The sequence below is a fragment of the Cibotium barometz genome, chromosome 57 (assembly GCF_041138505.1).
Source record: "Cibotium barometz isolate CiBa-2024 chromosome 57, ASM4113850v1, whole genome shotgun sequence".
Taxonomy (NCBI): Eukaryota; Viridiplantae; Streptophyta; class Polypodiopsida; order Cyatheales; family Cibotiaceae; genus Cibotium; species Cibotium barometz.
The window spans coordinates 27,763,633-27,776,625 of NC_141102.1; the positions used below are offsets into that span (position 1 = coordinate 27,763,633).

Genomic DNA, 12,993 nt, shown 5'->3' on the forward strand with positions numbered 1-12,993 from the left:
TGTTGTTAGAGGAAAATGAGCTGCCTGTATCCAGCAAAACCCCAACATCTGTATTGTAAATAAGAGTTTAAACCATAAAAAATAATTTTTTGGAGGCTTGAGTGGCTTTGACATACGGGCGGGCCTTCTCCAGAGCCCACTCGCTCATTCATTTTTCGAAATTACACCTAAAACGGCTGCATCCGAACCCCCGACTTGAACATTTTGTACATTGGGGTGGGGACGTTTGGGAGAACTGCAATACTTGGCAAGATGCCCATATTGTTACAATTGAAACACCTTGGTATGCCCTGTGCATCCTTGGCAGACAATTTGCAACCTTGTTGAGCATTTTGTACATCCACATCCATTAGGATGACCCCGTCTTACTGGAACTTAAACTTGTTAAGATCTTTTTGCTGAGGACCCGGCGTCCATCCCTTTGCTGGGGATCTTGTGAAACATCTGCTTCAATGCGCTAGGATATCTCCATAGCTTGCTTAAATGAAGTGGGACCCTGATTTCTAATCGTCCTAGTGATGTCATGTCTCATTCTTGGCCACAAGAAAAATCACTTTGTATCCTCAGTCACGTTAGGATTTGCTCTTACCAGCACTGATTCAACTTGACACTAAATTGCAAAATTGGTTCTCCTTGTAACTGAATGCACTCATGTATTTGTTGTAATGTAGATTGTGCCACATTAGTTTGAGCGAACGAATGAATTAAATTATGTAAAGGGCCATTGTGATTTAATGACATCATCGTGTTGTACAAACCATGTGGGTGCAATTCCATCCAAAATTGTTCTGACTTCGGGGGCCTTCTTGTCATTTGTCCACCCATGATATGTTGCCACATTGTCAAACTAATCCAACAATGTCAAAATATCTTCATTGGGTAGGCCTGAAAAACCCGCCTATCTATTGTGTGCTGAGAGTGCTGTTTTTGCAACTCTTGATTTGTAATAAGGTTCACCAATGTTTGATTGGTACTATTCATCTACAAACTTGTCTGATGCATTTGCAGAATCAAATTTTGCATGAGACAGACTACTTGATCAAGGTGAGTGGAGGAAGACGACTGCCGTTGCAAATCACGTACATTTGCTTGCATAGCCTCTACTCCCCCAAACTCATCTGCCATCTTGTGCTAAGCTCGTTGTCTCCACCAAAGAAGGTACGATGTGAAATTAAGGTAATCTCCTGGTCATCTCCTTCTCTCTCCTTTACATTATATCAAACCCTGCTTTCCCTGTAATAACTGCCTTGGGTAGGCTAACTTGTGGGACACGTGGCAGGCAGCAGCCTGCCATGTCACAGAACCCTTACAATTTTTTCTCCTCAATGTTTTTTATTAAATATTGGCACTAACTCAAGTAGTTTTTTTTTCAATTAATTATCTTCATGTTTTTCCTTTTGACCCAAATTAAATGCAAGTGCACACAAGTGCACACAAGGGGATTTTCTCATTATTTTAAGCATATGAATCTATTTAATTTTACTCAGAATGACTTTTTATAATGAATTTATGCACCTTTTATAAAGAATTTACACATTTATAATATTTTACACACTACAAGTGGGATCCTACGCAAGGTCATTGTAGTGGTCAGCCTAGTATACTATTTTAAGCTTTTCCTACGACCTTCTTTTCTTTCAAGTGTAATTGAACAACAATTATTTCAAAAACATATATATATCAAAAGGTCATAGGGGATACTTCGAAGGAGAGTATGAGTAGCCACCTTATAGGCCTACATGGGCTTCTGGATATGTGAAGTCACTTCTATCCATAAGTAGCCATCCATGTCTACACTTGTCAATAGACACTTTTTTTAGTATGCTATGTGCCTTGAACTTGAAATGACGCTTCTAAAGATCCCATTTTGTAAAGGGCATTTTTGGAGCCACCCATTTGAAGCGTGACAAGTGGCTAGGGACGGCCCATATTGCATGCCCATCTTGAGCCTTTTGTATTCACATGAGGTGGCTTATAAATTTTATACAAAGATAGCATGTCATCTCAAAATAAAGGGTCTTATTTTCTAGTGGAGTTACACATATACATACATGAGGGGTTTTTTTTAAATAAAAAATGGTTTTATAAATACCTCTCGAACTCACGTGCTCATTAATGGGAGTTTGACATAGTGAACTCCTTAGGTTTATTAAGTCAACGATATATAGTGTGTTGTCATATCATCATCACATTGTTTCAAGAATAATTATTCATGTGTATAAGTTCATATCTCATTATTATGCATATAAGCACATATTATGATACATGCATATTCTTGTGTGTCAAACTCTACATAACTTTCATACATTTGTATAAAAGTTGGTTCTCTATGTAATAAAGAACTTAATGAGATTTTAATGATGATAAGACATATTTTGACCATCTAACGTATAAACTATTTTAATGATGATAAGTTGTATTTTGACCATTTATTAACATATGAATGAAACCTATTACATAGCGTGTTTCTTTTTTACACAGAGCTTGCAAACCTATTAATGAAACCTATTATTTTTTACACATAGCTTGCAAACCTATTATATATTGTTCTATCTAACATATGAATGAAACCTATCATATATAATTATGCTTGCAAAAAAATGATGTATACAAATATCTCACACATCATAAGGAAGGACAGGGGAGCAGCGGGTGGGGGAGTTTCTTTGAGAAATATGTAGGATATAAGCACATATATTCATCATGGGTTTTATTTTGTAACCCTTGACCACACATGCTATATGGGTGGGGTTTTCACTTAGCGAATAGACTGAAAAAAATATACTCGTGATTATGCATAATTTTTGTATAACATTTTCCTATAATGTTTCCTAGTAAACAAGGTTTGGGGATTGGATATAGCCAAACTTACTATATAGTGGTGAACCTAGGTGGGTAAATATTATTTAGGGAGACTCTAAAAAAACACTCGAGATGATGCATGTTTACAATCATCCCAAAATTATTCACAGATATTATGAAAGATAATGAGGCAATATCTAAGGTGCATCACAAACTCAAAGGGGAGGGGTGGAGAAGCTAAAAGATGGACGAGGGAGACTCTTTGTCCATCATTGACCACCCTACACATTATATGATTTTGTTTTTTTATTGAAACAAAGATGGGCATGGCTAAGTGTATTATGGACTTACACACACAATGAGGAGAAAAAGACAACTTACTTCCTTTCACATGGCGAAAGGGGAGAAAGAAAAAGGAGGGTTTTTACATTTTTGAAATTTGAAAAATAAAATAAAGGTATAATTTTCAAGGTTGGATCACGTTTGAGTTCACGCTTGGGTCACGCTTGAGTTCACGCTTGTGGTCACAAAATTTTATTCTCGCTACCCAGAAGGATCAAGCCGCTAAATAAAAGAATGATTGAACATTTCATTAAGTACGCAATGTCTATATAGTATGCCTCTTGCTCGACGGGCTTACAGCAGCACGGCTAAGTGGTGGTAAAAGAATTTACAGGGCTTGTAGGCTTTTGACTGCTATTTGCATTTCTCCAAAATGCTGCAGATAATGATGCTTAATCTACACAGATTATGGGTGTTAATATTCACTTGGGCTTTCAATTACATTGTTAGTGGTTGTGCTTGCCGATATATGTAATCACCACATAGCCTTCCATCTCCGACGAGCTTTCAGTTTGCTTTCTGATGGGGCAGCCCGTTTGAGCACACCGGTAGTAGCTCCTGTACAGGCACATAAAGATTTGAGAAGCAATTTATATCGAATATAATGAAGTTATGATCTGGGTATGCACATTAATTGAAGTAATAAGGGTTGTTTTACGGAAACCTTACCTAGGGAAGCTTCTACCCTTGATGTTTTTCTGGCCATATTTGCGCCATACGTAGCCGTCGTGCAGGGCAGGATTGTTGCATTCCACTCGAAAGACCACTACGTCGACCTCTGTGTTTTCAACCTCGTTAATATTAAGGCTTGTGTTGGTCCTGCAAAATTATACATTCGATAATTAACTAGATTAATTTATTGATATACGATGTGCATTAAACTAATTTGTGTTTTGCTTGATTAATTGATTGCAATTATGGCCGAGTCGGGGGTTACTTACCCTAGAGCATTGTTGCAAGCCTCCAAGTCCAGGTGGGGTGGACTGGCTGCAATTGCAGTCGAGGAGGATGCTTCAAAGTAGGTTGGAGACGCTTGCACGTGTAACAAGTTTTCCGTCGTCAGAGTAGGTGCGAAGCTGCCCGTCGACATTGATATGACCTCATTGCTGAGAGAACACTCATCAAAGGGATACAATTCATGAGTTGCAAAATTCAGCCATTTATCCCATCATTTCTTCATCACAGGCAAATGAGGTGGTTTCATCAACTGAAAGCCCATGACAAAAATTGAGGTTGAAAGAAGGAGCCCGACATACATACGGAATTGTGCAGCTTCGTAGAAGCCTCCCCACGCACTTTCTCAACGAATTGCTAGGGTTTTTCTATGTAATGCATGGACTTGGGAGTTTCTAGGATTCTGTACATGCTTCCTACACTACGCTTTGATGTTATGCGTTGACCCCAATTGAATGACAAAAGCGTTTTTCTGCTCGAGTCTCAGAGATGCATGCTCATCTTTGACCCGGCTCGAAAAACAAAAACAAAACTCTTAGGCATGAGCCATTATTTATTGCAATTTGGTACAGAAAGCCCCAAATTGATGGCAAGATACTTACTACTAGCTTGTTCCTAAACACTAAATAGCCACTTGGTAAGTACTTGTCAACCCTATTTAAGCAGCTTGTGGCACTTTTTGGCATTAAAAAAAGTTGCTATATGTAAAATTTTAAATTCAACTCAACACAAAGCATGAAGTTGATGATTCAACATTGAAAATGACACTCAAATCAAGCATGCATACGGGGAAAAATTGGGGGCATTCAATAAACTTGGTAGAGATTATGTGAAAGTCATGTGCCAAGCCAACAACAAACTTATACCCATGTAAACAAGAGCATTATGTCCATGAACCCTTGTGAATTTCCCTAAATCTCCTTGATGTGAGTGAAGTGGTTAAGAATGTACATCATATTACACACATAGCCATCACATACCATTTACTTATTTGTGTGTGGTAACATTAGTGTCAACTATGCACCACAAGGAATTATTTGAACTTCATTGCAAAATGTTTTTTTAATTATTACCATAAGAAAAACTAATGCTAGCGAAGGATTCTCTCTTTATGTCTCTCAATCTCAAAACATGTTCCTCATCATGAGTTCTTTTTGAGGTAGTGTTGGATGTAGAAGATTTTACCAATACATTTGATGTTGAGATGAGAATGCCATAGTGACCAATTATGTCTCATACTTTGGTCTCTTTTGTTTGCATGTACTTTAGTGCTTCAATGTTGACATCTCCTCAATAGAACCATGTGTCCCTTGCATCCATGAAGGCTTGAACCTTTAATTAAAATAAATTTCACACCTTCAATTTTGACATCTTCTCAATAGAACCATGTGTTCCTTGCATCTGAACCTTTAATGCAAATAAAATCCACACCTTCAGTGTTGACATCTCCTCGATAGAATCATGTGTACCTTGCATTCTTGGAGGCTTGAACCTTTAATGCAAATTAAAGCTGCACTTTAACATACTTCCCTAGTGTTTTCTTGAAAGACCTTTTACTAGCTACACTTGATTGTTCACCTTTCGCATGCACACATCCTTTATAAATTCAACACATCCTCTAGGACTATTGTTGAAAATTACTCTACATTCCCCTTTTGTTCGGGTGGAAGATCCACATTGAGAGGTCGTTAGAGTTTGCCAATGGCATTTTGTCCATAAGTTTTTCACAAGGAATAAATGGACACAATATCTATGAATTCCATGCCCATGAGGGCAACTCAATGCATTGCATCAAGGTTTCTCAAATTGTGACCATACACACCATGGAATGTATGAAGTCCATCAAAACATCACTGGGTTCGATCCTGTCCACATGCATAGATATGGGCTTGCAAGGGTTTCAACTTATAACCCTTGATGTGCCCTTTTTTCATGGTGTAAATACTATGGTGACCACCTCTTGCTATCCAATGTATTCGAATTAGAAACGTGTCTAAATTTCTATACAGACTTGGCTATCTATAGCTACAAGATATAAGGTAGCCTATCACTAGATAAGTACATTGAACTGCCAAATAAAAAAGTTGTGTCCAAATAAAAAAAGTTGTGTCTGAGTTATTAAGGTGTCTTAATCTCTAGACAAGTGTTGAAGTTCAAACTTGGCTGCTAGATATAAAGTTGCCTATCATTAAGTAAGCACATTAAAACTGTGAAAACAAAAAAACTTGTGTCCACTAGATTCGGACAATTGTCCAAATCTGTAATTCATAGCTCACTCCTATTGATGAGGACTCACGTAATGCTCCTCCCACTGGATTTTACTAACCATTCAATGGGTGGTTGCAAGATCAGGGTGCCCAATTTTGTCCACTCAGACACCCTGTAAATTGTAAAAAAACAGGCATTTGTTTACCTTTAGAGGCTAGTCTCTCCTACATAACAAAGGAATTTCCTTTCAAGTTCTGTTGTTGGAACATCACATGCAAAGTTAGGAAGATAGTTGCATAATTTGATTAAGAATTAGATAGTCTAAAGTCTCGATTTCCTTAGGTATAAAGTCAATGTGTATACACCCTGGTCCCAAATTTGGACCGATTCTAAAAAATGCTAATACGTTTTACATTTAAGGTCATATGAAATTCCCACGTTGGACCTTATATCTTCACATAATATAGAGCTTAACTTGATTTTTAAAATGCTCAATCTTGTAGATTAAAAGAGTGGTAGATAGTGAGACATTATTAGAATTAGTCAAAATTGCAAATCCAATGGTTGGATTTTTAATGGTCTCTTTTCCAAAATTCTTCTAGGTTATCAGAAGGCTTGTAAATATCAATAATTTAATTAGTAAAATTACATTTTTGATGTAAATAATCTAAAACTTATAGGGACTGGTGTACTTTTAGTGGTGCATCTATGGAAAAAAAATGGATCACTCTAAGTATGGAAATATGGTTTTTATAATCATTTCGTCATATTTTTATTTAAACTAATTTATATTAATTTAAGTTATATTGGGTTAATTTGTGTTTATGTGCATTTTTTATTAGTTGCTTGATCTCATTTGAAGTACCTTGCCCCCCCAAATCTTCTCTCCAAGCATTGTCCCAGTCTAGCATAAACTAGACAAAAATGGACACTGTGATCTTGCAACAACCCCAATATAGATTTAGACATTTCTCCAAATCTATAAACAATTCATATCTCACTTCTATTAAGGAATTACCTAATGCTCTTATCAATCGATTTCGCCAACCATTCAATATATATTTAGACACTTGTCCAAAGCTATTTATAATTCATATCTTACTCCTATTGGTTTAATGCTCCTTTGACTATACCTCACTCCCCATTTTAAAGAAATTTCTAATACTAACCCTGGCCACAAACTTGGCCAATCATTCGATACAGATTTAGACAATCCAAATCTATCTAGAATTTATAGCTCACTCCTATTGGGGGCTTGCCTAATACTAACCCTTATTGGGGATTTGCCTAATGCTTCTCTTATTACTTCCAATTTATAGCTCACTCCTATTGGGGGGGATTTGCTTAACGCTTATCGTACTATTTTCAATTCATAGCCCACCCCACTTGGGGAGGATAATTGTCTTAATCTAACTGCAATCCATAGCTCACTATGATTGGGGACTTCCAAAATGCTCCTCTCACTAGACCTCACCCCTACTGGAGACTTATGTAAGGCTAACCCTTATTGGGGATTTGTCTAATGCTCCTCTCATTGGATTTGACTACCCATTCAATATAGATTTGGACAATTGTCCAAATCTATATACAATTCATAACTCACTCCTACTGGGGACTCATGTTATGCTCTTCTCACTAGATTTTTGATGGTTGGTCATACACATGAGGATATTGATATAATGTTTAGCAGGTTTTTTATGAAAATAAGGACTAGCCATACATTCACCTTCCCACATTTAATGAAAATATTCAAGGATAGCCAAGGATTTTCTCCAACCCCATTCTTGATGTGACAAATGTCCCAAACTTCAAGGGATTCATTAATGGGTACTTGTCTAATGGACAAGATGTGCTAGTGGGTCACTCATGATCATTACAATTCAGATTACTCATGTAGAAAAATATCTCAGTCATGTAATATAAAGTGCATCCTAAATCCATTGAATGGTTGTTGCGAAAGGATAGTGATGGTAACACAATACTACCAACAGGGGTTCCATGTGTCGTTCCAATGTTTGAGTGCATTAAATATCACTTAGAGGTGGTAAAAGGAATTAAGGATTACATACAATATTAGAAAAGATGGGTTGATGTTCAAGGATATGATGCAGCTTAAGTTCACCTTGTACATCAGCCTAGATACCAAGTGTCTAGGACGGAGGATTCTATTAAAATTTTTGGCCAAGAACTCTAGGCAAACAATATGTGGATGATATAACTATTGATATTGATGATGAATTCTTAGGATTGGAGGAATTTGATGATCACTATTGAGGACCACAAAGTAAAAGGGGCTGAAGTAAGCTTTTCAGCCCATGGTTGATGTTCGAAAGGGATACTTTGTTCTTATTCCACCATCGGAACCAATATATCCTATATGGTCGGGTGCAGCTCCGAGTAACGTAGATTCCAAATTATAGAACATCTGAAAACTACAAGAGGATTTTAACACAATAGTGGGCACCTATATGCAAAAAGATAAACGTTAGTGATGCTGAGATTTATAGAGATTGTTGGAACAAATTCTAGATGTGTAACAAGAAGGATTCTATGCGTTGAAAACTATCAAACACAATAGTTTTTGTGTTGGTCACTAAGGGGCAAAAAGTGCCACAAAATATTAAGATTCTAGCAAATGTGTATGCTAAGGCAAAGGAGAGTTTGGCAGTATCCAAGGAATGTGATGAAGACCAGTGAGTTTAGATCATTGCAGTACTAATTGCATCTATGTTGTTCACCTTTTGTTTATGAGTTAGTGCATGTTAGTCTCCTACGATTTAGAATTTTATTGTTTTCTATATTTTTTTCCAAATTTTATAGATGTTTTCTTGGCTACATTGTAGCTTAAATGTGTGTGTAAATTACCTTGAGTAGCAACACTTTCTCTAATTTAGTGAAATTACCAAAGTCATCGAAATTACTAAAATTAATTTAAGATATCAATTTCATTTTTTCCAAAATCCATGGATTTTTTTAAATTCCCTAATATGGACTTAAAAGCTCTTATAGAAATATAGCAAGATACAAATATAAAGTCTTGGGCCTATCATAAATTTAAAATACTAATTGGTATGTACAAAAGTTTGAGGCCTTGGCCATACAACATATTAATACAAAAATATGAAACGATAGTAGGTGTTCACATGTCTTCCAAAATATCTCATAGTGGTCCAACATATGTTCCACCAGAGATTAACACATAATCTACCACTCAATCATCGCCTAGATCTAAAATAATATTAGTCAGTGCACAAGGCTGATTAAATACATTAATCTTCACTATATCATACCAGCACACACACGGAGTTCATTAAACACATTAATCCTAGAAAATGATATAAGTAAAAGGTGTATCCTAAATAAAATATCTCAAAATAAAATAACGAGAATTCCCATAGAGGTTATTACTAACAATATATTTATAGAAATAAAACTGAGTACAACACAAACTCCCAATAGTTCAACCCCTCAAATATATAAGTTGTGCCCAATAAGAAAGCTATATCATTTGAAAACTCAACTCTCTGATGACAGAAAACAAGGCTTTCTTAGGATAAAGTTTACAGTATGGAAGGACATCTTCTCCCCTTCTTTACTATTAGACATGTCCCTTGATATTTAGGATTGGGTTCCACTAACATCCTATACCCATGCCAACAGTAACTCTTATCTTTGTCAACCAAATCATCCTTGTCATCATAGCTTTTTGAGTTGTACATCTGTATCAAATAGTAATTAAGGTTGCAACCGTTAAAAGTATGCACTAATATCTACGTATCATTATCAGAAGCCCACATAGACCCACTGAATGCTCCGTTATCTATAATGTACTATTTGAAGTAATTTAAAAGAATTAGCATTGCATCCATTGGGCATGATACACTAGAGATGCATGTATATTTACATTTTAAAAAATATGCCCCTTCACTAGCTTTAACATCAAACACTCTAATATTTGTAGATAACCATATTTCCAAAGGTACATGCGTAAACTTGATAATAGCCAGCACCCATGAGGTCTATGAATTTGAGTCCCAATATTTACCAAATAACCACATAGGCCAGGTCATTTTGACATTGACCCAATCAACTATCCACTTGTTATTTTTTCCCCAAAAATCTCTAATGGTAGAATAACTCCAAAAGGCATGAAACCCATCATCAAAGATAGATCTACACCTGGAACACACACCAAAAGTAAAATTTCTTTTAACTATCTTGACCCCTAAGGGCAGAGTAGTCATCATAACTTTCCACAAAAACATCTTCATCCTCATTGGGATGTCCACTTTCTAGAGAAGACCCCATTTAAACTTCTAGCTAGCAAGCCACAAATTAAGTCTCCATACCTTATTGTAGTACATATGGCATTAATGTCTATGACCACTAGCTCCTTGTAACACTAGTAGTGCTTTTATCTAATGCCACCCCTTTTTCCATTGCCAATCCTTCAACCACATGAGAGGATTGTAAAAGTAGTTGACACACATATACCATCCAAAATAGCCAATACCTACCTAACCACCCACCACATATATTTGTTAGACATATGATACATATAACCAGCTTGGGTAGCATCATGCATCCATTGTAGTAAGGGTCCAGCCATAAGTCACCAAACCATTTTAGATGATTATTGTTTAACCTCTTACTAGTGGCCAAATATTTGAGGCCTCAGGGGGGTTGAATTTCCGAGACCACCAAAATGCTCGACTGAAAAAAGAAGTTATCAGTAGATCTAGTATAGCCATTCCATTTGGTGAGTCCAAGACACCCTTATAGGCTTGGAAAAAGTACTTGAAGGTTGGGGATTTTTTAATTATTAGAGGAGCAAAAGAAAATACTTTATCAATCCAGTAAAGACTTACCCAAACTCCCTTGCCTCTAACTTCAAAAGCTTCCACTAGTATATTCACCATTCTAGTCCAACTTACTTCTTGTTGAAACTTATGAAGACAAGAGACCAACTTGGCTTTAGCATGTGTAGAAAGATGAAGTATGCCTAGACCCCCCAGTTTCTAGGTAGACATATTTTATCCCAAGCTAGCCAGCTAGGACCCTATTAGCCTTTCCTTGATTTTTCCATAAGAAGTCCCTAATAGGGCCTATTAATTTGTACTAGTGAATTCTTTTGACATCAACAATTGGGGCTAGGTGCATCATTCAATATAGTATTTATAATGTACACCCTTTAGTCAAAGGGTAAAATTATTCCTTCCCACTATCTAAGTTTACCCAAAGTTGTTAGAGACATCAATTCCAATGGGTTCTCCTAAGTGTCTAAGGATATGCCCCTTAGGGATAACCTGACACCCCTATCTTGTAAGATCAAAATCCTCTTCTTTAGTGAGGCTGATAATTCTTGACTTAGAGGTGTTGCATTTGGGACCTAAAGCTTTGGAAAAGGATTAGAGGATTGAATAAAATTAAGGGAAACACTCACGTTATCATTGGAATCTTGTAGAAGGAGCAAAGAGTCATCAGCAAAGCATTATATACGAGGCGTTACTCCCCCTCTATAGCTTGAGCAACTCATAGATGAAACCTTGAGCAGCTACATCTTCCAGGTCAATGCAAAGAGTAAAGAGGCAAGGCAACAACCATGTCTGATTGACCTATGTGATTGACCTTCTGATCTTAAATACTACAACTAAATTTATTTTTAGCACTAAACACAAGTGCACTCAAAACTTTGCCTCCACATCACTTTGATGTTAGCATGTGAGTGGGGAATGAAAACATATATGTCTAATTATTTATGAAAAAAATGAATATTTATTGCTTCTCCATGGCCAAGTGATCTATGTTGCGTGGTAAGACCAAGCAACCTTGGATTGAGATCCAATGTTTGTCTCCAAGTTGACAAGGTCCTACAAAAGTGCAACAAAGTGACTCAAAGATTCTTAAAGATCCTCGATAAGGAATTTATTGAGTGTGTAAGCACCTTATACGCTTAGTTTTACCCATGTTTTTCATATATAAAAAGTGTTAAATATTACTATTAATTTGTCTTTTTGCCTCCCCACTCCTTTAAATAAGTAACAACCCTCAAATACTACATCCATATGTATCATAGATGCACTTCTTCATGCAATAACACTTCCTGGTAGTAAAAGAATCGGGTATAAAAAATCAATGAAGGCGAATATAACATTTTGGTTCCACTTGAAGACACCAGAGAGTCAAATCTCTTTTTATTGTTGTCCATGCATAAATAGTATATGAGGAAAGAGGGGATCTAGGTGAAAGCTTAGAGGCTTCCTTGAGAGATTAAAGATTTAAATGGAGGGAAATTCAAATGGAAAAGAGTGGCTATTTAATGAGGAAAACTTGACCAGTGACAACTACCATAACTTCATGAAAATGCACTAGAATAGAACTTAAGTGTGTTTATATGCGTTTAAAAAAAACTTTTCAAAATACTAAGTTTACTTCAAGATATATTCGAGTTCTTTTAAAAAATGCCACTATTTCCAATCAACATCTTCGAATTCCATGTTGCATTTATGTCAGAAATATAGTTGCATAGTTACATAAAAATATTCTCGTACTTCTTTTCTTACTTTATTAAGTACAAGCTTTTCACATTTATGAATTTCACTCATAGTGGTTGAAGATACAAAGAATTTAAGGCACATTAGAAAAAAATAAGTATTGAATCTCTTTAGAAAATATGGAAAAAGATGA

General features: G+C 36.2%; 1 protein-coding gene across 1 annotated transcript; it reads right to left on the reverse strand.

Annotated features, from left to right (window-relative positions):
- Nucleotides 1-3,419: 3,419 nt before the first annotated feature.
- Nucleotides 3,420-4,234, reverse strand: LOC147606621 (putative WRKY transcription factor 24). Its single transcript, XM_086792243.1, has 3 exons — nucleotides 4,086-4,234; nucleotides 3,814-3,963; nucleotides 3,420-3,702 (listed from the first exon to the last, which is right to left on the reverse strand). Exons 1-3 carry the CDS (start codon nucleotides 4,232-4,234, stop codon nucleotides 3,591-3,593), a joined length of 411 nt encoding a protein of 136 aa, XP_086648369.1. The 3' UTR covers nucleotides 3,420-3,590.
- Between the last annotated feature and the right edge of the window lie 8,759 nt (nucleotides 4,235-12,993).